The following is a 26,598-nucleotide window of genomic DNA, read 5'->3' as shown; positions in this document are numbered from 1 at the left end:
ATCTCTGCCTCTCTGAACGTTCATTTCCATCTATTTCAAGGGAGCCCAGGCTGACAGCAAGAATGCCAAAAAGAAGAACAACAAGAAAACCAACAAAAACAAAAGCAGCGTCAGCCGAGCCAATAAGAAAAAGCCTGGGATGCCGAATGTAGCCAACGATCTGTCCCAGAAGCTCTACGCCACGATGGAGAAGCATAAGGAGGTGGGATTTTCATACAACATTGCAGCTATCAAGTTTCTGCTTCGAGAGTAGTGCACATACGTATATCACATACAGGGATTGCCTCCTACATGGGATGAACTGAGAGTGGGGAATTGGTTTTAGTGCACTGTGACTGTCTTTAAATCTAACAGAGAATGTCTCTCCTCCTTATTTCTATTACTAGGTATTTTTTGTTATCCACCTTCATTCCGGGCCAGTCATTAACACCCTGCCACCCATCATGGACCCCGACCCTCTGTTGACATGTGACCTGATGGATGGCCGTGATGCCTTTCTGACTTTGGCCAGGGACAAGCACTGGGAGTTCAGCTCACTGAGAAGATGTAAATGGAGCACAATGTGCATGTTGGTGGAGCTGCACAACCAGGGCCAGGACCGCTTTGTGTACACTTGCAACGAGTGCAAGCACCATGTGGAGACTCGCTGGCACTGCACTGTTTGTGAGGTAGGGAATGTTGGAATTTTACAGAAATGTTTTGAAATTTACATCTGTATCAATTTTGAATCAAATTTAAATCTCAACCTAACCTTGCTGTGGTCTACCTTATCTGTCAACAGGACTACGACCTATGCATTAACTGCTACAACATTAAGGGCCATGAGCACCAGATGGTGAAGTGGGGCTTGGGTATAGACGATGACAGCAACAGCCAGGGTGGAGAAGCCTCCAAGAGCCCTCAGGAGAGCAGACGTCTCAGCATCCAGCGCTGCATCCAGTCCCTGGTCCATGCCTGCCAGTGCCGCAATGCCAACTGCTCTCTGCCATCATGCCAGAAGATGAAGAGGGTGGTCCAACACACCAAGGGCTGCAAGCGCAAGACCAATGGTGGCTGCCCTGTGTGCAAGCAGCTCATTGCTTTATGTTGTTATCACGCTAAGCACTGTCAGGAGAACAAGTGTCCTGTTCCCTTCTGTCTCAACATCAAGCACAAACTCCGTCAGCAGCAGCTGCAGCACAGGCTCCAGCAGGCTCAAATGATGCGCCGCAGAATGGCCACCATGGCTGGAAGGGGTATGCCGTTGCCATCTCCACCTACCTCAGCTGCCCCTGACACCCCCAACTCTGTGCAGCAGCCTAATACACCCCAGACCCCGCAGCCCATGCCCACCCAGCCCCAACAGCAGCAGCCACCCAACCCGGCCAATATTGCCCAAGGTTTCCCCAACAATGGCCGCAGCAGCCAGCCCCCAACACCAGTCCCACAGGGCAAACCAGGGCCTCAGTCATCCCCTCTCCATCAGCAGCAGTCACCTCTGCCTAGCATGCAACACCCACAGCAGCAGCCTCAGCCTCAGCCGCCACAGCAGCCGCAACAACAGCAGCCACTGCTGGCAGCCCTGAAAGTGGCCAGACAGATTGAGATGGTTGCCAAGGCAAAGCAACAACATCAGCAGCAGCAGCAGCAGCAGCAGCAGCAAAATTATGCCATGAATGGGATGCCCATGAACCATCCACGAATGATGGGGCCCGTGCAGGGCCAGATGCAGATGATGCAGGGGCCACGGGGACCCCAGGTGATGCAGGCAATGCAGCAGGGCCAGTGGGGTCCAGGGATGCAGAATCCCATACAGAATCCCCAGAGTCATCAGCCACAAGTTCCTCCTCAACAAGGCCCCATGGCTCCTCAGCAGGTTCAGGGAACCCCCATGCCCCAGCAGGCCCAGCTCATGCAGAGACCCATGATGCCGCAGCAACAGGGTCTCCAAATGCCTGGGGTCATGCCTCCCCAGGGGCCCTCACAGCAGGGCATGACACCACAGCAGCAAAACATGCCCCGGGGGATTCCTGGTAACATTGCTCCGAGTGCTCTGCAGGAACTACTGCGCACCCTCAAATCTCCCAGCTCCCCCCAGCAGCAACAGCAGGTCCTCAACATCCTCAAGTCTAACCCCCACCTCATGGCCGCCTTCATTAAACAGAGGACAGCCAAGTACCAGGCCAACCAGCCGCAGCAACAGCAGCAGGCCCAGCAGCAGCAGAACCCTCAGGCTATGCTGGGTTCTCAGGCAGGAATGCAGGCCATGGCAGCAATGGCAAATCAGGTACAAAGGCCAGGGATGCCACCTCAGCAGCAGCCTCCACAGCAGGCAGGGCCCCAGGGCATGGCACCCATGGGCCCCCAAGGTCAGATGATGAATGCTGCTCAAAACGGCAATCCCCAGCTGTACCGCAGACAGCAGCTGCTCAGGATGCAGCAGATGCAGCAGCAGCAGCAGGCACAGCAACAACAAGGAGGCATGCCTCAGGGCCACGGTCAGTTCCCCCAGCAGCAGCCGGGGCCAGGAAGCTACTCCCAGCTCCGTATGCAGCAGCAAATGGCTATGCAAGGAGGTGGGGGGCCCATGGGCCAGCTCCCTCCAACGTCCCAAATGGGCCAACCTGGAATGGGCATGGATGGGGCCCAGAACCTTCTCCAACAGCGCATGCTTCAGCAACAGCAGCAGCAGATGTTGAAGCAGCAGATGGGTTCTCCAGCACAGGCTAACTCGATGAGTCCACAACCCCACATGCTCCAAGGCCAAGCGCAGGGAGGAGCTCACTTACCTGGCCAAACGATGGCAAATACCCTGGGAAATCAAGTACGCTCGCCAGCCCCAGTGCAATCGCCCCGTCCGCCTTCGCAGCAGCCCCCACATTCCAGTCCCTCCCCGCGGATACAGCCGCAGCCCTCACCCCAGCACGGCGCCCTCCACTCCAGCTCTCCCCACCCCAGCCTTGGAGGACCGATGTCAGGCCCCATGGACCAGGGACACATGGGAACACCGGAGCAGAGTGCCATGCTCCCACAGCTTAACACACCAAACCGAGGGGGGTTAAGTAATGACATGGGTATGGTGGGTGACACCACGGGAGACACGCTGGAGAAATTTGTTGAAGGATTGTAGCATTTCGTGACAGAAGAAAAAGGCCTTGTTCTGTTTTCAGCTGAGACATTTTTTGTACTTGCTGATGTAAAAAGCTAAAAGAAACGCAAACAAATGAGTCATATGAGGCCTATGGACTGTGAACTTTCCTTAAACCAACGGACTGCTTTTTCTTCCAACACACAGAGTGATTTAATAATTGCTGTTGAAAAGAAGACAACAAAGACACAAAGAATATATTTTTGGTTCAGACCAGCCTTGCAAGATTCTGCTCTGGTCTTTGTGTTGTTTAAATTTGTTTTTCATTTGTTATGCTCTGGTATTGACTTTTTTAACAAAACTTCTCAAAACAAAAAATATTTCATTTTATTATTCTTTTTTTTTATTTTGTACCTTTGCAAATTAATATCGTATTTGTGTTGAGCAGACTGTAAAATTATTTGTCTGGGAGTTTTTTGCCAGGTTTCACCTCTCGCTCAGTTTCTCTGTTCCTGGCTAATTTATTCTAAAATGCCATTTTTCAAAAGGACTGCCTTTGGGAAAGCCTTAAATTTCTTTCCTGTCTGCAGAGTCTATGGGAGATTAACGTATTTGTATAGATCTAGGAACTTCTGCACACACCCAAACAGAACATGCAGGTGTAAGAGAAACTTGTATTGAAGCTTGTTAATGTTCACAGGTGCCGGAATGTTCTTTTTACTGGCCTGGACCCAGTATTTGTCTTGCAGATGTTTAAATAATTGCTTTGTCTCTCCTTCAGTCTAAAGAAATTCTCATTAAGTCCTAAACCTCTTTTGCCTGTGGTGGGAAATGAACTTGTTTGACTGCTGATTTGTGTTCAGAGAGTTTTGTGCATCATTTTCTCTCTTGCATTAAACTTGAATTGATGATGAACTGTTCTCTAATGTAAATCATGCAGCTAGACAGTACTGTAAATATGCAGAAAAATAAGAATGAAATCACTGTACAAACTGGTTCAAATGGCTCATTTCGTACTTATATACCATATTGTTAAATAAACCTGTGTGCCACAGACTCTGCTTCTAACTTCTCTGTTTGGATAAAACTATTCTCATTATTGATTATTATTATTATTATTAATTATTTTCTCAATTAATCAGTTGGTCTTTTGAGTATTACAAAACTGGTCGTTACAATATACTAGAGCCCTTGGTGATGTGTCCAATATATTTATTTTTTAAGTCTAACTAATAGTCCAAAACTAAGAGGTTCAGTTTATAATTAGGCAATGAAACGCACTTAAGTCTCATATTTGGGAAGCTGAAGCAATCAAATGTTTGATATTTTTACTTAAAAAATGACTCCAAAGATAGTCAATTATCAGAATAGTTGTAGATAAATTTAATGCAGGATTTAGTTATAATTTCAGCTCCTGTCAGCTTCAAATGACAAACTTATTTATATAATAAAATAAGTATAAATATCTTAGTTGAATTTGTAGGGCATTTCAGGTGACCACCGTTTGACCTTGAAGGGCAAATTAAGAACAAATTAATCCACGTCAAATAAAAAAGTGGCTGGTAAATAATCAAATGAAGGATAAATTGATAAATTTGTACATTTATGGCTGTTGGTGTTTTTTATACATGTCAAACAGAAAAAAAATCATCTAGATACTTTTTTACATGGGATGAATTGCAGTAAGTGTGTAATAATTCCCATTTCTCATCAGGCAGTGTGATGGACGCCGTGCTTACGTCATTATGCACGGGTCCTTGGTGCACCGTGGTTTAGCGTGTGGTGTGTAACCCAACCGACCGACGACCCGAGTTCTCGTGTGTTCTTGTCCCCTAGTCGTTCACCATGTCCCGCTGCCTCGCGCTGGCTCGGTTCGCCCTCGGTTTCTCTCAGAGGACCAATTCACGACTGATGACATGTGCACGCGGGCTGAGCAGCCGGACTGTGTCGCGCTCCTTCACTGGATGTAAGATTTGTGTCTCTGCGTGTATGTGTGTTAGCCTAGCCGGATAGCTGACAGCTACAAGATAACGCAGTTTGTTAGTCTGATAGACATGACAGCTGTAGATAAAGTTATTACATCAGACTTAAACACAGAGTGAAATTTATAGAATGAACTGATTTCATTTAACAGCCAAAAATAGACGGATTTGTGTTTGACAACAGAACAGATACTTGCAAAACGCCTTGTATGCATTACATATATAACTGCTATTGTTTTATCACAGTTTGTTCAAGAGGTTTTACTAACGGAGTTTGACTTGTCTTTGCTCTAATTGACCCCAAACATGAGTGACGTCACTACGTGGGTTAAAGGATACGTCCACCATTTTTCAAGTCTGTCTTAAAACAACAGTCAGGTGTCACTATCAACACTGGAGGAGGTTTTCCTCGCTGTGATCATTCCTCCTGTTCATACCGGCTATGAAAAGATCCCCTTCAAATGTGCAAAAGTGATGGGGGCCAAAATTCACAATGTGTCCACACAGTCATTTTGTGCAAAAATGCATTTAAAAGTTGATGTGAAGCTTATATGAGGCTTCAGCAGTCTGAGTTAGTCATATCAAGTGGATATCTGCCACATTTACAGTCTTTTTAGCATCAAATTGCCTCTTTGTGTTTCCTTGGACAGTGTTTCTCTGTTGAGCTGCGGTGGAAATATAGTAACATAAAGAGGGACTTTGGCACTAAAAAGACTGGAAAATATATATACTTGATTTCACTCATTTGGATGTCTGAAGCTTCATATTAGCTTCAGATAAACTTTAAAATACATTTTTGCACAAAAGGAGGCCTGTGGATTTTGGCCTCCGTCACTTACATTGTAAGTACACTATGAAGGGATCCTCTAATGGTCAGTATGACAGACTTGGAAAATTGTGAACTTGTCTTTTGCACGTCTTTGACAGTGAATGACTTTTTGTCAAACAAAAGTAATTTATATTTGTCCATGCATAACTCATGTAATATATAAAACATTTGCATTCCTGGTGTAACAACAATGCTGTATGTTCATTTCTGTACTTTGTCATCTCATATGACAAAGGGAAGATTTAACACTTCAGTACTTTCCTAGATATTGGGTTTTAATAAGGTTAGGAATAAAATATTTGAAGGATAAACATTTGATATGATTTTATAGTTACTGATTTTACACATACAGCAGTGGGGGTCTGTGGGACGTAAGGAGGAAAGAAAAGCCAATGCCAGTAAAACACAAGGGTTAACGACACCGGATATGTCAGACTGAATTTGCGGAAATGTGTATAAAATGAATAGAATATTTTCATGGGTTTTGGGTTTCACTCACATCCCATAACTTTAACAAAGAGCTGAAACAAGCTACGAAAAAAAAAATAATAAATAAATAAAAAAATAAATAAATATATATATATATATATATATATATATATATATATATATATATATATATATATATATATATATATATATATATACATGATACGAATATGTCAGAGTGGAATAAGATGATTTTTACAACCTTAAAGCTGCTTAATCAGAAAATAAAAGGAAACTGAATGTTACCATGTGTTTTTTGGAAGGACTGTACATGGTATTTGTCCTGATGAACAATATGCCATCTAAAGCAATATTCATAATGTAGAATCAGATTGTTTTGGCCTACCAGTTACAACTGCTGCTGTTTTTGTAAACTGTTATCTGCAAATTCACTTTTGATTGAAAATCACAGCAGTTATTCCTAGCCAGTCAAAACAGCAACAATAAAGCTGGTATTGATTTGTGTTCACAAACTCTCTGGTCAAATTTTTTTTTATGTCACACATATTTATATGGTTTGAAGCTCCTTGTTGATAATTGAAGGTGTTAATTGCAATTGGAAATATTCAGGATTACTCATGAATTAAGTGTTTTATATATAGACTTAAAATTACTTGAGAAAATATAAAGATTTTTTTTTAAATGAACAATTAAAAACACTTAAAAGCTGCTTTTAAAAGTAACTCCTACACTTAACTGTGAGTAAGAGTGAGTCGCTTGATAAATGTCTAATTTTTCACACTACACAAAACGTTTTTACTCCTCCGTTGACTTTTGACAGCACACCTAAGTTTAATTCTGGTTAATAAGCTCTCCGTAAAGCATCCAATAAAACAAAACACTCACTGCCTCAGCTTCCTTGTGAGGCAGCTCCCCCAGCTAAATCCACCTGTCATCAGACTTGCAGGTTGGACAGCAGCAGAGGTGGAGCAGCCGGCCCAGAGTGTGGAGCTCTCAGCAGTCCTGCCTCGGCATCAGCCAGCAGTCGTACTACAGCACCCAGGAGGCCGAGAAAGTGCCTGAGAAAGAGCCCGAGAAAGAGCCCGAGGAGGAGCCTCTGCACACAATCATCAGTGACACCGAGTCCGTACAAGGTGCTGGAACAGCTGCACTCATAACCGTTGTTGAATGTTACAGCTCATAACTGATTACTGGTTGTGAGATGTAAGATGATTTGAACGTTGTCCTCCTTTTGATCTATCCAGGCAGCTTCTCCAAACATGAATTTCAAGCAGAGACGAAAAAGCTGCTGGACATTGTCGCCAGATCCCTGTACTCGGAGAAAGAGGTTTGTGTGTGAGAGAGAGAGAGGGGGAAAGTATTTATGATTTAAAATTTTACAGTGTCTGTTAACTATAACTGCTCTTCTTCTCTCCCTCATCCCACCAGGTGTTCATCAGGGAGCTGATCTCCAACGGCAGTGACGCTCTGGAAAAACTGCGTCACAAACTGATCACAGCCGGTGGTGAAACGGCTCCTATGGAGATCCACCTGCAGACTGACGCTGCCAAGGGCACCTTCACAATCCAGGTACATACACACACACGTCTGTGGAGAACGTGCAGCCTGCATGAATTTAAGTCAATTAGTTTTATATTGTTGTTGGTTTTCTAGTTCCATGTTGAATTTTGCTGAAACGTACAACCTCTAGGCCTTTTGCACTGCAGGAACAAAATGTAATATAACGACTAACTGTTGCCACAGGTTCTGCTTTTCTTTCTGCTGTTCTACAACCATTTTGGGGATGAGTAGATAAGTCTATTAATCAATTAGATAGTCGAAAGAAAAATAATCTGCAACTGTTTTGATTATCAATTAATTGTTTCCGTAACTTTTTCCAACAAAAATGCCAAATAGTTGTTGGTTCCAACTTCTGAAATATGGCGATTTGCTTTTTTTCTTTGATGTATATGACAGTAGATTGAATATCTGTTGGGCTGTTAGTCAGACAAAACAAATCAATGAAAGGCATCACTGTGCTATGAGAAATTGTAAATGCCACTTTTCCACTGTTTTTTAATTGATTAATTGAGAAAATAATCAGCAGATTAATCAATAGTGAAAATAATTATTAGTTGCAGCCCTAATCCCAGCAAAGACGACCACAATAAACTGTAACCACCACTTCACTATTGCACCTTTATCAACCAGGACAAGCAATACTATATATAAAAAAAAATGTATAATGGAGAACGCTTGTTGGACAGATAAAGACGTTCAAACACTCATTAGTATTTGGAGAGATGAGGCCATTTAAAGGGCAATAAAAAGATAAAACAAGATTAGAGAAAAATAAAGATTCACAATGCACACGGTGGAGCAAACCAAAAAACTACAAAACTACAAAGTGGTTTGAAGCAGCTTAAACATGTAAGAAAATTGGTAATGATATCTGTGCCACCTCTTCCATCATTATCTGTCCTTTAACTGCTCACCTACCAAATAGTACATAAAAATTACATAGTCATAAGATACAGTGAGTTATATCAGATACGTCCTGGTTTGTAAAACACTGTGGAAACACAAAGGAAGAACCGGTTTATGAGAAGCTCCAGGTTACTGGTTGATAAATTCCTGCAGTGGAAAAGGGCTCCGTGCACTCTGAGTCCTGGCCTGTTTTTGAGCGATACTGCCACCTGGTGGATGAATAGGATACAACATGCTAGAGTGACATCTGTTTTTGAGTGACTGGGATTCTCTGTTCTCATAACAGGACACAGGAGTCGGGATGAACCAAGAGGAGCTGATTGCCAACCTGGGCACTATCGCCCGTTCTGGTTCAAAGGTAGCTGTCGTTATATATCTTTCATTTCTGCTCTTTGTGCTGTTCTTTCACTTTTCCTTTCCTCTTCATGTAATTTATTTGATATGTCTGTCCTACATGAAGGTTCAGTTTTTAAAATGTACGGTTGTGTATCTCATCTGTTCAATGAGTTGACAGCTATTTGCTATCTGGTTTGTTCATCTCTAACAATCTGCCGTATTGCAAAAGTTTGTTATATCATCCATTGTGTCAAATCTTCATCTGACAAGTAACTAAATCTGTCAAATGTAGTGGAGTGGAAGTATAAAGTAGCATCAAATGGAAATACTCAAGCACATGTACCTCAAAATTGTACTTAAATACAGTATTTGAGTAAATGTACTTAGTTACTTTCCACCACTGCAGATCTACGAAGTTCACACCTGTGTATACTGTTTATACACAATGTATCCTGCTGATCACTCTTTCAGTCATCATCATCATCTCTTCTACACATTGCAGGCATTTTTGGATGCTCTGCAGAACCAGGCAGAGGCCAGCAGCACCATCATCGGTCAGTTTGGTGTTGGATTCTACTCGGCCTTCATGGTGGCTGACCGTGTGGACGTCTACTCCCAGGCTTCTGAGCCGGGGACACCTGGATACAAGTGGTCCTCAGATGGGTGAGAGGGAGGAAGGGACGGGAATGAGAGCAATGAAAGAAAGTGTTTTATTTACATCAAGAGAAGGTTCTGCAGTAGAACAAAGAGTGTATACCCAAATTAGTGAAACATCTATAACCAAATGTTGCTCTGCTATTGTCTCCTTCAGCTCCGGAGCTTTTGAGATCGCTGAAGCCAGTGGCGTTCAACAGGGAACAAAGATCGTGCTGCACCTCAAAGACGACTGCAAGGAGTTTTGCTCTGAGGACAGAGTTAAAGGTATGACCGCCAGAGCCGCCTCAGGCAGTTAAAGGGCTACGGTGTCAAAGCTAAAGGTAAACATCAGTCCATCTCTCCAAATGATGACAAGCTGTTGTGTCCGTTTTCAGACGTTGTAACAAAGTACAGCAACTTTGTCAGCTTCCCGATCTTCCTGAATGGACGGAGGCTCAACACTCTGCAGGTGAGCCGATCTTGATTTTAATGCTCATACGCTCACTGAATGAAGATTCACTAAAGCAAAACTAAATGTTGAATTATGTAGACATTGATTCATTAACATACACTTAATTTTGTGGGATTTTTAAAAAAATACAATTGTTTTTTGACCTCTGTGTCACCAGGCCTTGTGGATGATGGAGCCTAAGGAGATTAGTGACTGGCAGCACGAGGAATTCTACCGATATGTTGCCCAGGCCTACGACAAGCCCCGCTACACGCTTCACTACCGTGCAGACGCCCCGCTCAACATCCGGAGCATTTTCTACGTCCCTGAGGCGGTGAGGAGCTCAGGATTGTCTGTATTTTGTCTGTATTTTTTCACGATATAGTTTTGTAAGCACAGCCAGTGATGACCTTGTAAAAAAAGACCAGCAACTTTCCAGGCTCAAAGCCGGTTTGCCAACCTGTAAAATTATGGCAACCGGTGTTAAAGATCGAGTTTTACCAATATGAATTTATCTATCAACAGAAGCCGTCCATGTTTGACGTGAGCAGGGAGATGGGCTCCAGTGTGGCTCTGTACAGCAGGAAGGTGCTGATCCAGACCAAAGCCACTGACATCCTGCCCAAGTGGCTGCGCTTCCTCCGAGGTGAGGATCTTCCTGCTTGTTAATGTTTCAGAATTTCTACTCTCTTTTTACATGCATAGATTTAAGGAAAAAAAAAAAGGTTTTATAATTAAAAAAAAAAAAACAAAAATCCTGACCTGAACATTGCTTGTGTGTGTGCAGGTGTGGTGGACAGTGAGGACATCCCGCTGAACCTGAGCAGAGAGCTGCTGCAGGAGAGTGCCCTCATCAGGTACAGCACCAGACTTACAACTCCCTTTGTTTTTTGTTTGAAATGTATTCGCTTCTCTTTAACCATGGTGTCTTACTCTTACTTTTTTTATAATCAAAATCTATGTTTTTATGAATATATACAGTCTATATACTGATGAATTCACATTGTGTGACACAGATCCTTACTTTTACTCCACCTCTTGCCTCAGGAAACTTCGTGACGTTTTGCAGCAGAGGGTGATCCGCTTCCTGCTGGACCAAGGCAAGAAGGAGCCAGAGAAGTACAACAAGTTCTTTGAGGACTACGGCCTCTTCATGCGGGAAGGCATCGTCACCACCCATGAGCAGGACGTCAAGGTGAATTAGCTTTGGGGGGTTTTGTTTTCATCAGAGACCAGTGTTACATAAATATGGTCGGTGTTGAAAACAGCAGAAACACGGTGTATGTTGTCTCTGTGCAGGAGGATATCGCCAAGCTGCTGAGGTTTGAGTCTTCAGCTCTGCCAGTGGGCCAGCAGACCAGTCTCATGGAGTACTCCGCCCGCATGAAGGCTGGCACACGTAACATCTACTACCTGTGCGCCCCCAACCGCCATCTCGCAGAACACTCCCCCTACTACGAGGCCATGAAACAGAAAGACATGGAGGTGAGAGGCTGACAGGACTCTCAGTGATGATTAAACCTGTAGAGACGTGTACTGAGAAATCAATAGGTTGAAGGCCCATGCAATAAAAGCTCTAATGGGTAGCTCATCACATTATCCCCCAAATGTATTGAGTGAAATTAAGTTGTGTTATTTTCCCATACTTTTAATACCTCCTATACTTTTTTAAAAATTATTATTTCTGGTCTGCTTTAACCCAGAGGTCGCTTTCACACCTCTAGCTCTGTTCACTTGGTCTAGACCAAAGAAGAAAAAAAGCATCTACTAAAGCAAATATGTGTTACTATGGTTACCAAAAAATCTTGCATAAAAATATACATTGGTTATACATATCGATTCTTCAACAGTTCCCACAATCCACAGATAGTTTTAATAGTAGTTTAGCCTATATATATTCATTCTAAAATCACAACTGTATCTTTTATCAGACATCAAACACCAGAGTTGGATTGGAAGTTGAACTGAATTTGAATTGCAGCTTTAACTTCAGCATAAACAAACCAAACGGGTGAATGGGCAGATGCACCAGAGTTTGTTTGAACTGCAACAAACATGTTAGATGTAGAAGCAACCATAATCTTATGCCTTTATTGCTACACAAGTATACAAAGATTCAAATGTAAATCAAGGTCTAAAATGTTTTTGCTTGTAGCCAAACTCTGAACCTCATTGTGTAGCTTTGAAACTTTAAACTTTGTACTTTATTTAGTTTAATAAGCACCCAGATAGGTCAATTCATAAAACACTAGGTTATCATACAATAGTCAGTTTTCTGTGTCACAGTAGAAAAAAAGTGACTGATAAAATGGCAGATTGTGAGATGTCAGCTAATAAAAACTGTGACAATATCATGCGTGCAGGTGCTGTTCTGCTACGAGCAGTTCGATGAACTGACCCTGCTCCACCTCAGGGAGTTCGACAAGAAGAAGCTGATCTCAGCAGAGACGGACATCGTGGTGGATCACTACAAGGAGGAGAAGTTCGAGGACAGCAAACCCGGTCTGGTTCCCTCTCATGTGTCCAGTTAGGATTACAGATGTGACAGCGAGATGGCTCCTGCTACACAAATCAACTCTGACTCCTGTTTTTCTTTTCTCCTCCGCAGCCTCTGAGCGTTTGACACAGGAGCAGGCGGACGACCTGATAGCCTGGATGAAGAATACTCTCAGTACCCGAGTCACCAACATAAAGGTAAAGAAAATGTGTGTCTGGTATGTCTGGATTTGGTATCGTGGTTTCTGTTAATTAATAAACTGAGCTCAAGTGTAAACATTTAAACCCAAGGCCTCAAATGTTCTTTTTCCTAAGAAGAAAGCATGTATTTAAATGTTGAGCAACTGTTTTTTTTTTTATGTCACATTTCTTTAAGTTATCAACTTAGTCTCATATTTCATCCTAAACACACCTTGCATAAAACAATATCACTCTTGGCTCCCAGCTGACTCCACGACTGGACACCCACCCAGCTATGATCACCGTGCTTGAAATGGGTGCTGCACGCCACTTCCTCCGCACCCAGCAGCTGGCCCGCAGCGCCGAGGAAAGAGCCCAGATCCTGCAGCCCACACTGGAGATCAACGCAGGGTAAGAGAGGAGTCTGTGTGTGTGTGTGTAGAGGGATTGTTTTAAATAATGTAGATTGTGTTCAGCTCTCACTGTACTTTTTTTCCATCATTTGCTAGACATGATCTGATCAAGAAGTTGCACGCATTGAAGGACACAAACTCTGAACTGGCTGGACTGCTTCTGGAACAGGTACTGTGGGTTACAACTGAGTTAGATTTATATAATGATATCTGTTAAAGCATAAAGCCGGTTTGCATCTGTTATTTTGTACTGTCAACACACCCCATGAAAAGACCAAAAGCAGCAAAGTGTAAGTCTTTCAATACTTTCTGACATCCTTCTCTCCTTGTGGTGTTCAGCCTAGCTTGTTCCTATTGAAGACATAAATCTTAAATAGAGGCCCAAAATACATAGTTTCACTACTAAAAAGTATCCATAACTTCTTAAAACAGCAGTTTTTAGCATTAGTGCATTTGTTGGGGACTATTTTTTGTCAGGGAATCATTTCTCTCAATTTGTGACAGAAAATATCAATGTAATTAAAATGATAGATGATAAACAATAGATACTGGTCTGTTAGGTTAGCTGTTCTGGCTGCATGTCATCCATCCCTTTCACTGGATATTACTGTAGGGCTGCAACTAAGTTATTTCATTATTGTTTACTCTGATTACTGTCTATGGTTATTTTCTCAATTTCTTGATTAATGTTGGTCTATAAAATGTCAGAAATAGGGGAAAATGTGCATCACAATTTCCCAAAGCTGAAGTTGACTTGTTTAACTGTTTTTGTCTGACCAGCAGTCCAACACCTACATATACTTAGTTTACTATCATAGAAGACAAAGAAAGCCAGAAAATATTTATACTTGTGAAGTCATAACCTGTAAAATTTTGGAATTTTTACTTATAAAATGACTTAACTTTCAGTTAACTGGCCAACTGGGTAATTAACTAAATGTTATTACTGTCTTTGACATGATTTGATAATTGATTTGAAACCAACCAGTGCAGTTCTAAATATTTATCTATATTTTTCAGATCTATGACAACGCCATGATCACAGCAGGCCTGAACGACGACCCCCGGCCAATGGTTTCCCGCCTCAACGATCTGCTGACGAAAGCTCTGGAGAAGCACTGAGAGCTGCGTGCAGACATGAACAGTGCAGACTGACAGTGGCCTGCTAGACTGAAGCATTTACAGCAGCTGAAGGGCCTAACAAAGCTGGAGAACTGCAGTTTCTGAAGAGCACTACAGGCCTTTGTTCATCTGAAACCATTAAATCACATCTGTTTCCCCTTCTGGAGTATTTCATCCCCGCTGATGGAGCGCACAAAAAGGCTTTAAAACAAAAAATGGAGTGAAGATGAAGTGCTAGCAGCCTCCTAGAGAGCTTTGCCATAAAGACTTCTATGTCCTCATGCTTTGGTAATAATATTAGGAAGACTATGTGCCACAAACAGGCCTGTTGTGAACGTTGTGGTTACACCTGTCATCTCAATGTGACTTTCACACTCCGATCATACCTTGTTTTAATGACCAGGTCCAATAAAATAAACGTTTAGGCCACATCCTGAATAGTCTGGAAGCAAATCAGCCACAAACAATGTAGAGATGAGGAGGTTAAGTGGGAATAAATAATTCAGATGTGTTAAAATTTAGGTCAGACATGTAGAAGTAATACAATCTGAGCTCTTGAGTTGCATTTGAAAATCCTTTTGAAATGACAAGTGTAAGCACCACAGCAGAGTTTTATTCTAAAATGTGGAGTTACAGCTTTGAAGATGCTAGAGAGTGGTGGTAAAATTACTCATGATCCAGCAACAAATGTAAGACGTCCTAACTGCTGAAAAGAGCTGTTACCATTGTCTGTTTTTTTTTAATCTTTTCATCCTTTTTTCTTGTTATTTAATCTTTTATGTTATGAACTGAATACGTGAAATGCGGGAATATTTCTTGTGATGAAATACATGTGAACTGAGAACTTATATACTGTAGATGATGTACTAGCTATAACTGAACTGTCAGCTGTCAGTCGTCAAACATAGATACTTCACAGGTTTCACAGCATTGTTTATGAAGATGTCGGTGATGAGATGAATAAACATGGATCCACTCTAATGGCAGATTAAAAAAAAAAGATGTCAGTACAGAGCTTCTTGAAAATACAATTTTTACTGCATTTCAAAGTAACATTACATCTCTGTTGTGCGGGTGGTAAGATGAGGGAAACCTCAGCTTCAAGACTTGTCCTCCAGTGTGCCGTCTGTTGCAGACTGACTACTCAGAGTTGGATGGATTGTAGTTAAAAGGCTAGAGTTCAAGAGAAGTGACTGTGGTTTTTATGTCGGCATCCCAGTGCTGTCCGTCCATTTGAACCACATGAGGGCGCTGAGAGCCGCCGCTCCCAGGCTTCCTCTCCCCAGTGAGCCATCCTGCCTCAGGCCTTCATCTCCTGACTGTCCGTCAAGATCCACAAATCCAAAAAAAGTGTCAGGATAGCTTGTCAATGTTGGCGAGGAAACGCTGAGCCCACCATTCATCCAGATCTATCGGCACAAAGCCTGAGAAAGGAAAGAGAGGAGTGCAAAAGATTATTATTCACCAGAAAAATATATGAATTGGCACAGTCGAAATTATAAATAAAGATCTAAAGAATATTTATTCTTTCTGTATTTCTTATCAGTTCAGCACAAACACTGTAAGCAGGGAGGAAACTGCTAGCCTTACGGAAGCTCTGTCACTCATTTCTAAGTGGTAATGTGTGTATTTAACATGTAGAAATAGAAAAATAAGACATGTCTTGGTGCCAAGTGGAGTTAAGTTATATAATATAATTTATAATTTAAAGTTATGCCCGGAAGAGTTAGTATGGCATTGTGTCTGCCTTGGCGCTCACTGTTTACAGTTGACTAGTTCACTGCCCTCTAGTGGTCATAGTGAGGAATACCTTACTTTTTTTTTTCCTCACCCACATTCTGCGAAGACCCGCCCTCCTCCTCCTCCTACTACTACTAGCCTCTGATTGGCTAGTATTTGTTGACTTCGTTGGTTAGGTTTAGGCATGAGGCGTGAGAAGGTTAGGGTGGGTTTTCGCAGAATATGGGTGGGAAAAAAAAATGCGTGAGGAATTGTGACACCATTCTATTTGTTGCTAACAAACTCGTTATTAATTTATCATTAAATATCTCATTCTCAAAATGTAGAAGTAATTATTAGTATAGTTATTACAAATAACAGCAGTAACATTCTACAGCAAAACTTATACACATATTTATACTTGAACTGATAATTATTATAACTGGTCATTATTATCATTATCTTGGGTTATCAAAGAATCAGGAGTGTTCACTGCCCTCTAGTGGACACAGTGAGGAACTGCTCCTACAAATTAATAATCAATGATTCATTGATATTCCTGAACATAACATAAAAAATCCTGAATAACGAAGTAAAACTAAACAGATATTCAGTTTGTTTTTCAGGCTAAGAAAAAACTGTATATCTTCAACCAACTGGCTGTGTAGAGGTAATGTTGGGTGCACATTTAATGCCTTTAGCACTATTTTGATTATGGTCTGCAAAATCAAATAACAATTTGAAACTTAACACTACAGACCACATGGAAATGTCCTCTTATCTTCCCTCCATGCATGCCATGTATTGTGTTTTTAAAGACAAATTTCTTTCTACTGGGTTGACATGACAATTAAGTATGAAATGTAAATTAGTATCTAAAGATGTGTCACAGAGTTGCCACGTCTTATTTGGACAATGAGGAGAGACAGGTCCTTAACCTTTACTCATTTCCTTCCAGCTGGAAGGATTAGAAGCAGCTCCACTAATCCTCAGTTGGCTGGCTGTCATGATATAACCTACTGTCCAGGTTACAGCAGTTACAAGACTGTGGGCTTTTAACATAAGAGACTAAACAACAAAAACATTAAGAAGTCATCCAAACATCAAAGCAGTAAACTTCGCTTCTTATTTTTCATACTTGTCACCGATTTATTTAGGCTTAGGTTCAGCCTTAAAATGAACTATTAAACAAATAGGCTTATGACCTGAGGACATGAGCAGCTGAGGGAGGACGGAGGAGGACAGAACTGTGTCAGAGGAGGAGAAGCTGTACTCACTGTCCATGTGTGGGCTGGGAGTGGTCTCTTTATAGTGGACTGCTCCCTGAGCCGCGTCAGGCCCCTGCTCCTGCTGCACCACCTCCTGCCACGCTGAAAACACAACAGATCAGTCAGTGCAGCCACCACTAACACTTCTAAGATACTGTATGTCCATTATTTGATTTAGTAAGCTTCTAATCAACTATCAGAGCCTGCACATCAACCAGGATTTAACACAGTCATATTCATGGTGGTGCATGCTCCTTTAATGAATTAAACAATTGATGAACCTAAAGATATACTATTAAGACTGTTATTAGCAGGTAATAGCTAATGTCCCTAACTGTCCTAGTTAAAAAGTCCTGCACCCTAGCGTCAGTCACACCCACAGTGTCAAACAAGTAAAGTCCACAAGGGCAACTGCTACAAAGGCATGTCACTCCTGGCAAACGTTTGTATTTCAAATAAGGCAACATGTGGACTCGTCACATGTAGTGTGTGTATGTGAACTGTGGCTGATTTTTATCTCTGGTAGCGGCCTCCAGGTCGTGACTTTCAGAAAAGTCAACTGAACGAGTGTTTATATCGTGGGTTGAGGTATTTCAGAGAGTTGAACAGTATTCGTTCTCAACAGCGGAGGTCGGGCCTACTTTGTGTCCTTGTCTGCTCAACGACAAGGTTACTGAAGTTGTTTATGAGCTGCCGTGGCTGAGCTTCAATGCCAACAACTAACAGGACACAGAAAAGTAAGAGCGTCTGAGCCAAATGAAGTCTCCCGGAGACTAAACCAGCCTGTGAATGCCAAAGAGAGCCACACACTTCAAAACTGGGTCACTGTGTAAAGTTTCACCCAGACCCAGCAAAACCCTTCAACCCGTCAGACCCCTTTGTTGCTGCTGCTCAAAGCAGACAACAAGCCTCTTTCCCTGGTGGCTGGCGTGCATGAAGTCAAAGCCAAAAATCCTGTTTTGTTCAGCACGTGTGGCAGCGGGGGTCATGGGGAGCATGATATGTGGGTGTGAGAGCGGCTCTCTGTTAGGTGCCTATCAGTGTCAGAGCAGCTGTGTGGGTGAGGCCTGGGAGGGGGGCTGGTTAGCAGTTCTTATAAACTCTGATAGTAAAACAAAGTCATTCACAAAACAGCCGGTGAGGGACGGGCTGGAAGATGATACAATGTGTATTGTCTAGCGTCATATTCTTGTATTTCCAGTCAGACCATTCATTCATTTCCTTACCATCATAGACAAACTTGACGTTTTCTTCGTGTGCAGGGGTGAAGCTCTCTTCATGCTGATTGTCTGCGGGCAGAGCCGGAGTAGGGTGATGGTACTTCTTACCATTCAGACGGTTGAAAACTATCTTGGGTGCAGGAAGGCTGGTGGGCACAAAGAGAAAGAAAGAAAACATGTCACAAATAGTCTGATGATTTCTGAAAATAATACACATGACTTGCCACTGTTATTTTCCAGCAGGATGTTTCTTAAAAGTCAAGCAAGGTTGGTTGTGCAGGAGTTAGAGATTGCAACAGCTGAATGAAGGACCATGTGCCACCTTTGCCTTCCCACAAGGTCATACACACATACACACACACACACACACACACATAGAGGCTGGTTCAAAGGCATGAAAACAGCCAAGCAGGCACACTCAGCCTTGGTTCTGAAGGTGTGTTATAAATCATTCAGTCCTTCGCTGATGGACACTGCCTGTCTCAAGCTGATGACGTCCACTGCTGCTAGGACACTGTCACACACTTTAACCAACACTATTAATCTGCCAAGTAAGTCTGGTCCTTGTAAAATGTCCAAAACCTTTAAGACACACATGAATAAACAGCACAAAAGAGCATTTTGGTGGTTTTTCATTACATGGAGCTGTCTCTCCAGAAGTTGGACACTTACTCAGGCATGCTCCAGGACGTTTGTTTGTGCTTGAAGTCGTTAATTTTGTTGTCAAGCTGCTGTGTAGGCCCTAGAAAGTAGGAACATATGCACATGTAGGTTCCACATGAATCATTATCCAACAAGATGAACGCCTGGTGGATCTATCAATGAGTGTTTAAGGGTTGCAAGTTGGTTGTTACCTGTCCGTCGCTGGGTGACCAGTTTGCTGGGACCTCTTGTAATTGTGTACATCATGCGCAAGGAAAACCACCTGTAAACTTAGAGTTTGGCACTTTGTGAGAAGAACTAGAGTCCAGATGGCAGGAGGAGCAAGTCTACTTGTAAAGGCACTTTTAAGTTAAACACATTCCTCCAGGATCTGCCGATGTAAAAAATAAAAAAAAAACCTCTCTCGATGTGAGAAACGTCAGTCCTCTCCTCAGCTAATCAGGTTAAATTTCAATTCGCAGGTTAAGCAAATCCACGGAGCAGACATGAGACCGTTCAGGCTGTTTGGTAACCTCAGGAAGCAGAACCGTGCGCCACGCTCCTTTCCGCGTAAAACCAACAGCCGGGGCGCATCTCAACCGGCGACCCTACCTCTTATTCACCTGCAGACCAGACACCCAATGTAAGTCACGTTGGTGCTAAAGTGTCCCGCAGTGCTACAATGTCACATAACCTGAAACATCGGCTGTCATTCATAAGACATTGGACGCACACCGTCAAAGCGCACCACTTCTCGACGTCCTTACACGCCTCCCTCTGCGCTTTAAAGAGACAGTGTCCCAGTATTGTGGGGATTAAATTTGTAACTCAGAGGGAGGAACCCAAAAGTGCTCCATTTACAGTTTTTCCCCCACTTAGTAGAGACAAGCAGATTCCCAGAATGTGAAGAAAATGTCACTTTTTCTTTCCTTATTTTGCTCAGTCATGATGACACAAATGTGCAGTGTAATAATGACTTTTTGATTTTAGTCATGACTTCCTTTTCCACAGATTTGCCATTTTCAGCATAAAATCAATCTCAAAAATAGAATCCACTCAGATGAGTTAAATTTGTGGGTCAAGAATTCATTAAATTGGTGTCATCTGTCTATTCTGGACTTGTTTTAGGGTCTGGAAACAGGCTTTCCATCTATCCAACGTTTCTGTGTTTACAGTACACACAGATGAGGTCAGGTGCACAATGCAGTCATACACACACACATAACCCTGTTTACAATGCAATCAGGCTTTACTATACTAACTAGCGATGCTGTGGTAAATTAAAAAGCGAAGTCCACAAAGACACACAGCTGGCCATTAACGGAAACTAATACAAAAACATTTATTAATTCAGGATTTTCACTTACAAGGCATTATTAGCTTCCATCTGTTTTGCAGACTGGATATACATTCTGAAGATATATTTCAGCCAAACAGGGAAATGTTGATGAGTAATCGCTTGTTGATTTATCACTAATCTCAGACCACAGTCTTGTTGAAATGTAGATTTTTCTTTCAAGAGAATAACCTCATCTTTAGCCTACAAGATTCTCTTATTGTACATGTTTATTCCATGTCCTCTGTACCCTCTCTGGAAATTTGGAGCTTTTGATTAACAGTTTACATTCTACAGTTACAGACAATTTGGTTTTTAAGGCTGATTCTGATATTCTCCACAGTCAGTATCTGTACATGTTTTCATGCAAAACAATTAAGTTCAATAAAAGTCAATTTAATGGATTTAGCATTTATCCCCCAAAATTATACACCTGGCAGTGTGGAGAATTATTTAAAGCAGCATTTAGACCATTATGTAGAGAGATAAAATGTGCAGAATATATAACTGAAATGTTAAGTGAATAAATATAATGTGAAAGAAATGTAATATTAAGGTTTTTTGGGTGTCTAGTCAAACACTTCTTTTGCAGGTGGGGTGGCACTGAAGGAATCTGAACTCCTGACCTCAGTATTTTATTAAATCCTGTTTGTGGCCCTGATCACAAAACAGACAACAGAGGCCTTTCGGTGCAGCTAGGATCAAAATGTTTAGTCTTTTTAATTCATGTGTCTGCCAAAACTGCTGGGTCTCTGGTGGCAGAGATGTGTCAGAGCACTCAGACCGGCACATACTGTAATATAATAGATATAAACATTTCTTATTCCGAGCAGCTGTTGAATTAAATGCTGAATTAAAAGACAAGTCGCTTTTAAACAAATTCTAAATTGTTTTCAGTCTCTGAGATTTGAGTGTGAGGACTTTCTATGGTTTACAAGTTGTTTGTCTTCTTTATATAAGTGTCTTTTATCATACGTTAATGTCTTATAACAACATTTCTCATGTATTTGTGCAACAATGGCACTTAATAACAGAGGGGAAATTTCAGATTAATCAAACAATTATGTCAAGTTGTAGAATATGCACAAGAGAAGTCTATGAATTGGATAAATATCATGATAGCAGGCATTAATATGATGCCAATATGTCTAAAGTTACAATTATATATACTGATGTCTCTTTAAACGCCCCAACAAAGCCTCTGAAAGATCAGCACAGAAGGTAGAAAAGATCTTTAAAGTAGCGTAATCCTAATCCCTGGTCCAGGAGAGTCGGAGGTATAGCTGCTGGTAGTAGGATAAGGATACAGTAGAGCCTTCATGGTTTAACGTGACTGTAGATTTAAAGGGAAATTACCTGTATGCCAGCTACAGGTAACAATGTGTTATTATGTCTTACGCTAAATCATATATGTGTTTCTATAAAGCTTGCTTTGTTCGATTGCCACTACTCAGCTGGTTAGCACCAAATATCAAGCTTCCTCCCTCTTAAAACTTCATCTATGTATTTCAGTATGTTATGCTCTTTGAAAAAACAAGAAAAGAAACTTAGAAATGTTAATGAAATGTCTAATTTGTTTATAAGGAAACTTTTTCTTTGTTTTTAATCATTGTCACATGTTTTGAACAACCTCGCATGTGTGTGTTTGTGAGATCATTCAGTAATGAGTATCACAGTCTTCCAGCAGACTGTCAGTGATGAAGCCAATGTTGAGCAGGTTTTGGTAGTAGTCTTTCTCCACAGCTGTGTTAACAGTCCAGCCCACCACCTCCACGTCACGCTCTGCCCAGTACTGAACATAGTCCCTGAGTGAAAGAGAAGAGGAGGAGGGGGAGACAGTACAGATCGGTGGATGAACAGCAGGGCCCAAAGCCAGAGAAACATTCTCAGTTGCAACCTTTTTGGCTTGTAAAAAATCAAAAGAGGTAATGTCTGCTTATGAGTGTTTTCCTTTTAGTTTCATTTGAAGGATTTTTAGAGGTGTGAAGTGGTGAAAGCATCTAGTATTTCACATGAAAAAACAACAAAAAGTGAACATAATTTTGCATATTTGAAATATATTTTCTTACTGCCTTTAATTATGTTGTGACCCCTCAGATTTACCAACCCCAAAGTTGAAAACCATTCACACAGAAGATGGTCCAGTGCTACGTGTCTCAATGTCACCAAGCAAATCAAACCATTTTAAACTGGAGGCAGTTTTGCATTTTGCTAGTTTCTCATTACCTCATATACATAGAAAGACATCCTGGTATTTATCATATCAGATTTTCACAATTAATAAAGTTAAATTGGACAAACAATCTGTTGCAGAACCAATTTGTGTACATCTATAAAAACAGTTTCTTTCTGGATAGAGAGAAACTTGCTGAGTCAACCACTAAATTACAAATATATCCTGCTTTTTGAGTGCAGAACAGTTTCAAATCTTCCCAGACCTTTTGAATTACTACACAGCTGAATTAAATGAAAAAAAGGTAATTCAGTTTTCAAGTTTTAAATAAACACATCATAAAACTCCATAAACTCTGTGACTTACACACAGCTTTGCATCACAATGAAGAAACACATTTAATGTCACCTACTGTGAGATGAAGTCTTTTTGCACGAGGATGGCAGAGACTCCGCAGAGTTTCCACAGTATGTGGTGGTGAGCCCAGTCCAGCAACACATCCAGAACCCCAGTCCACATCTGACCCCACGACGACAGGGTCCGAGGAGTGCCATCACCATAGCGGCTCAGTCTCCAGGGCCGGTGGGTGAGAGCCGTGACCACGTTGGGGTCAGTTTGACGCATCTATTGATCAGAAGAGGTCAGACGTCAACAGCATGCTGTCTTATCTTATACAGTTTTTAATCAGAGCTCTTTATGACAAATACATGTAATAATACATAACATCTAATAATTCAGTAGATAAACAAGGAAGTAAGTTAGAGATAAAATAATTAAAGGAACAGAAAATCAGAGAAAACTAAGCAAAACTTTCAAATATATCAGCCAAAACACTAAAACATCTTTCTAAAGACGATGATAAGCATTTGTATTAATATGTTATATGTTTTATTACCTTGTAGATGACTTTGGGTTCAAAGGAGGAAACCATGCTGGTATTGTAAAGGACTGGAAACTTCTTATACATCTCATGAAGCACTGATGCAGCCTGATTGAAGAAAGGAGACCTTTTTCAATCATTCATAAAAACAGGATAAATGACTAAGGTAACATTATGTAATTATCCACATAAGCTGGTTTATTGTCAAAGAAATTACTGAAATATGTGCCTTCTTATAGGGTCAAAGTGCAGATCACAAAAGTAGGCAATCTGAGTAAGCCTCTTGTCTAGGAGGTTGGCTGAATTGTAGATATGCATGTATCCACAAAAAGAGTTTTTTTTGTTAACACTTGTCTGTCAGGTTGTTTCAGTTTATTCGCTACCTTATCAGGTTGACCTTTGACATCAAAGAAGACGGTCAGCTGGTGTCTGATGCATTCCTCCACTGCCTCTTGCAGAGTCGGGACTTTCTCTCCGCTGAACCTCTCCCTGGCCGCGAAGACAACCACATCAGTTGTGAGAGGTAATATTCCTGCTGTAAAAACTTCACACATTCATGCTCCCAGTCTGTTTCTCCTGTTCCTTTCTTTAAAGTCTTTAACATCTGTGATAAAATCCAAGTAAGAACAAGTAGGACAAGAGGTGATGTGTCAAAAACTTTAAATGGTGACATATTTGTGGGACATTTCTGCATTTTCACTTTTTGGCAAGAACTTCACACTTTTTTTTCATGGACACATTGGTCTTAGTTTCCTTATCTGAGCATGAAATCACAAGTCTAGACTAGCTGATGTGGGTGTTTGAAATGCAGTGTACCTCAGACGGTGGCGAGCAGCAGCATCTAGTTTCCTGAGCTGGACAAACTGCATTTTGTTAACTGGTCCAGAGCCATTGGTGGTGCGGTCCACAGTCTCATCATGCATCAGTACGGGCACTCCATCAGCTGTGAAACTCAGGTCCAGTTCTACTCCAGTAGCCCCGTTCCTACTGGCCTAAAGCAAGAAGTTATGGAATGAAAAAAAAAAGATAAAGAGACAGTTTTGTTTGCAAAATGGAAATTAGCCTACATATGTTTAAAAAAAAGTGACCAGAGGGTCACTAAGGATGCAGTCCAAAGGCATAACATAGGAGCTATACTAGTTTTTAACAAAAGCAGTACATTGCCCCAAAATCCAAGGTTAGATTGGAATGATTATGAGAAGAAACAGTGTATTACAACTATTTCAAAATGACAACATAAATAAAGAATGAGTAAATATTCCCAAATATAAAAGAGAATATAGAATGTATTGAATAAAGTAGGGCTTCTTTGCTGAGTGAGCACGACCGAGTGACCATGTTAGTCACAATACAGTATATTCAAGTGTCAAAAGTGACACCTAGAGGAGGATTTTATATAAACTGGTGGACCAAAATTCTGCACATTTTACATACTCAATAGCCACTGACTGTTTAATCAGGTTAGAAAGGGAGGGAAACTTGTGCCATCCAGTCTTATATCGTGCCATACAATCTTATAAAAATGGACATTAACAACAAAGACAATGATGAGGTTAAGGAGCAGCAAACTGTAGTGCACCACAGCATCAGTGTGATTACTGACCCTGAAAACAGCTGATTCAACTGAGCCAGAGAGATATTTGCCATGACATTAGATATAAGCTATATAATATGCTATAATATGAGAGAAAGCTGGGTGTGTTATGATCTCAGGAGGATTTTGGTAAGAGTGGGTGGGCACAGTGATGACTGTATGTGGGGCAGCTATGAGACACTGCAAGCACCGCTGACTCAGCACCTTCAACATGTGAAAGGACATTGAGTTACAAGAGGGAGGGGAAGGATTTACAAGCCTGTGAGTCAGAGGTTATGCAATTCTAGACTTCATAATGCAGATGGCATCAGTATAATGGTTTATTTAAAAGGTAAAAAGAATATAAAGCTACATAGACACTGATCTGCTTTCACTGTAAAGGCTGATAAAAACCTGACCATCGTGATTAGTGTGTTCTGCTTACACCTCAAAAAACAAACAAACAAAAAACACGACATGCAATGCCCAAGCAACTATTAGGCCAGGCTATCAATATAATTATATAACAGTTATTATCAGACAAAATCCTTTTTGAAAAAATGTCCTAATATCTCCCTAGGGACTTTAATTCCCATGTGGTCCTCTATAGATTACTACAGAGAATAGACATGGGTGATTTCTAAAGTAGCCTATAATACAGTGCAGCACTCCAGCATTTTCATCAGATGACTGGATGTCAGTCTGACCTCTCTGATCGCTGCCAGGGTGTTCTCCGGAGCATCGTGGCTCCCTCCGCGGTGCGCCACCACCGTGACGCCGCCTGAAGGAGCCCTGGGCCGCAGGACACGGCCGGCCTGGTTCGCAGGCACCGCAGGAAACCGGAACATCACCATAAAGACGTAGAGCAATGCAGTGAGAAGGGAGGCCCCCGTGGCGCTCCTCGTCCCTAACATCACCAGCAGAAACACCGCCGAGAAATACACCACTTCATCTCCAATCTGCAGCATGGTGGAAACAAAAGCGCACGGATAGCCTATTTATGTCACGACCGCACCGGAGGATGAGAGAATCGTGGATTCAGAAAGATGCCATGGATGGAGCTCTGCTGTCAGCACTCAGGTAACTGACTATATGGTGGATGGGTCAGACAGCAGATCACACACAGAGATGATGGAGAATCAGCAGTTTCACTTCTGACTGTGCGGAGGATGGGAGAGGAGAGAGGGAGCGTCGCTGATGTCATCACGGTCAAGTTAGACAAAATATTTTAAAACACCCGGCCAGAACATTTTTTACCATTTTATTACGATTATGTTTAATAATATCCCACTGATATTAAGAGGTTCAGTGAAAACGCACATGAAAAATGTATTAAAATGTAATTTTGGCTTTTGTCAA

At 41.7% G+C, this 26,598-nt stretch overlaps 4 protein-coding genes across 8 annotated transcripts in view; 2 read left to right on the top strand and 2 right to left on the bottom strand.

Annotated features, from left to right (window-relative positions):
* Window positions 1-4,123, top strand: part of crebbpb (CREB binding protein b) — a 38,719-nt gene extending 34,596 nt beyond the window's left edge. For all 4 annotated transcript variants that reach the window (XM_044330319.1, XM_044330316.1, XM_044330317.1 and 1 more), the window contains exons 29-31: window positions 41-202; window positions 387-668; window positions 782-4,123. In XM_044330319.1, coding sequence (XP_044186254.1) covers window positions 41-202; window positions 387-668; window positions 782-3,109 — 2,772 coding nt within the window. In that variant the 3' untranslated portion in view covers window positions 3,110-4,123. The remainder of the gene's footprint in view (window positions 1-40; window positions 203-386; window positions 669-781) is intronic.
* A 704-nt stretch (window positions 4,124-4,827) lies between these two features.
* Window positions 4,828-14,628, top strand: trap1 (TNF receptor-associated protein 1). The gene is made up of 18 exons (XM_044330935.1): window positions 4,828-5,033; window positions 7,267-7,461; window positions 7,573-7,655; window positions 7,757-7,897; window positions 9,081-9,152; window positions 9,633-9,793; window positions 9,942-10,051; window positions 10,162-10,235; window positions 10,396-10,551; window positions 10,743-10,863; window positions 11,005-11,074; window positions 11,265-11,412; window positions 11,517-11,702; window positions 12,581-12,719; window positions 12,826-12,911; window positions 13,159-13,304; window positions 13,403-13,475; window positions 14,327-14,628. Exons 1-18 carry the CDS (start codon window positions 4,913-4,915, stop codon window positions 14,426-14,428), a joined length of 2,184 nt encoding a protein of 727 aa, XP_044186870.1. The 5' UTR covers window positions 4,828-4,912; the 3' UTR covers window positions 14,429-14,628.
* Window positions 14,629-15,444: 816 nt separating this feature from the next.
* Window positions 15,445-20,056, bottom strand: LOC122966672 (MAPK regulated corepressor interacting protein 2-like). 2 transcript variants are annotated; one of them, XM_044330937.1, is made up of 6 exons: window positions 19,697-20,056; window positions 19,490-19,567; window positions 19,308-19,377; window positions 18,642-18,781; window positions 17,425-17,517; window positions 15,445-15,852 (listed from the first exon to the last, which is right to left on the bottom strand). In XM_044330937.1, the coding sequence occupies exons 2-6, from the start codon at window positions 19,542-19,544 to the stop codon at window positions 15,782-15,784; spliced, it is 429 nt and encodes a 142-aa protein (XP_044186872.1). In that variant the 5' UTR covers window positions 19,545-19,567; window positions 19,697-20,056; the 3' UTR covers window positions 15,445-15,781. The 2 variants fall into 2 exon arrangements, with proteins under 2 accessions (XP_044186872.1, XP_044186871.1); XM_044330936.1 differs by having other exon boundaries at window positions 19,490-20,054.
* Window positions 20,057-20,593: 537 nt separating this feature from the next.
* LOC122967310 (glycerophosphodiester phosphodiesterase 1-like) lies at window positions 20,594-26,398 on the bottom strand. The gene is made up of 6 exons (XM_044331876.1): window positions 25,947-26,398; window positions 24,483-24,658; window positions 24,050-24,155; window positions 23,682-23,774; window positions 23,199-23,410; window positions 20,594-22,418 (listed from the first exon to the last, which is right to left on the bottom strand). The coding sequence occupies exons 1-6, from the start codon at window positions 26,205-26,207 to the stop codon at window positions 22,271-22,273; spliced, it is 996 nt and encodes a 331-aa protein (XP_044187811.1). The 5' UTR covers window positions 26,208-26,398; the 3' UTR covers window positions 20,594-22,270.
* Between the last annotated feature and the right edge of the window lie 200 nt (window positions 26,399-26,598).

Source organism: Thunnus albacares, chromosome 17, assembly GCF_914725855.1.
Source record: "Thunnus albacares chromosome 17, fThuAlb1.1, whole genome shotgun sequence".
Lineage (NCBI taxonomy): Eukaryota > Metazoa > Chordata > Actinopteri > Scombriformes > Scombridae > Thunnus > Thunnus albacares.
Note: the sequence above shows the minus strand (reverse complement) of the source record. Positions and strands in the feature narration are given on the sequence as shown.

What these genes read in the sequence shown, in the direction of transcription:
- trap1 (XM_044330935.1), top strand. Translation starts at nt 4,913, where the DNA reads ATGTCCCGCTGCCTCGCGCTGGCTCGGTTCGCCCTCGGTTTCTCTCAG. An exon ending in GTGGCTGCGCTTCCTCCGAG is followed by an intron (nt 10,864 to 11,004) that starts GTGAGGATCTTC and finishes GTGTGTGTGCAG; the next exon opens with GTGTGGTGGACAGTGAGGAC. An exon ending in TGAAACAGAAAGACATGGAG is followed by an intron (nt 11,703 to 12,580) that starts GTGAGAGGCTGA and finishes TCATGCGTGCAG; the next exon opens with GTGCTGTTCTGCTACGAGCA.
- LOC122966672 (XM_044330937.1), bottom strand. Translation starts at nt 19,544, where the DNA reads ATGATGTACACAATTACAAGAGGTCCCAGCAAACTGGTCACCCAGCGA. An exon ending in GGTCACCCAGCGACGGACAG is followed by an intron (nt 19,378 to 19,489) that starts GTAACAACCAAC and finishes CCTACTTTCTAG; the next exon opens with GGCCTACACAGCAGCTTGAC. An exon ending in TCCCAGCCCACACATGGACA is followed by an intron (nt 15,853 to 17,424) that starts GTGAGTACAGCT and finishes TTCCTTTCTCAG; the next exon opens with GCTTTGTGCCGATAGATCTG.
- LOC122967310 (XM_044331876.1), bottom strand. Translation starts at nt 26,207, where the DNA reads ATGCTGCAGATTGGAGATGAAGTGGTGTATTTCTCGGCGGTGTTTCTG. An exon ending in GCTGCTCGCCACCGTCTGAG is followed by an intron (nt 24,156 to 24,482) that starts GTACACTGCATT and finishes CTTCGCGGCCAG; the next exon opens with GGAGAGGTTCAGCGGAGAGA. An exon ending in TCAAAGGTCAACCTGATAAG is followed by an intron (nt 23,775 to 24,049) that starts GTAGCGAATAAA and finishes TTCTTCAATCAG; the next exon opens with GCTGCATCAGTGCTTCATGA.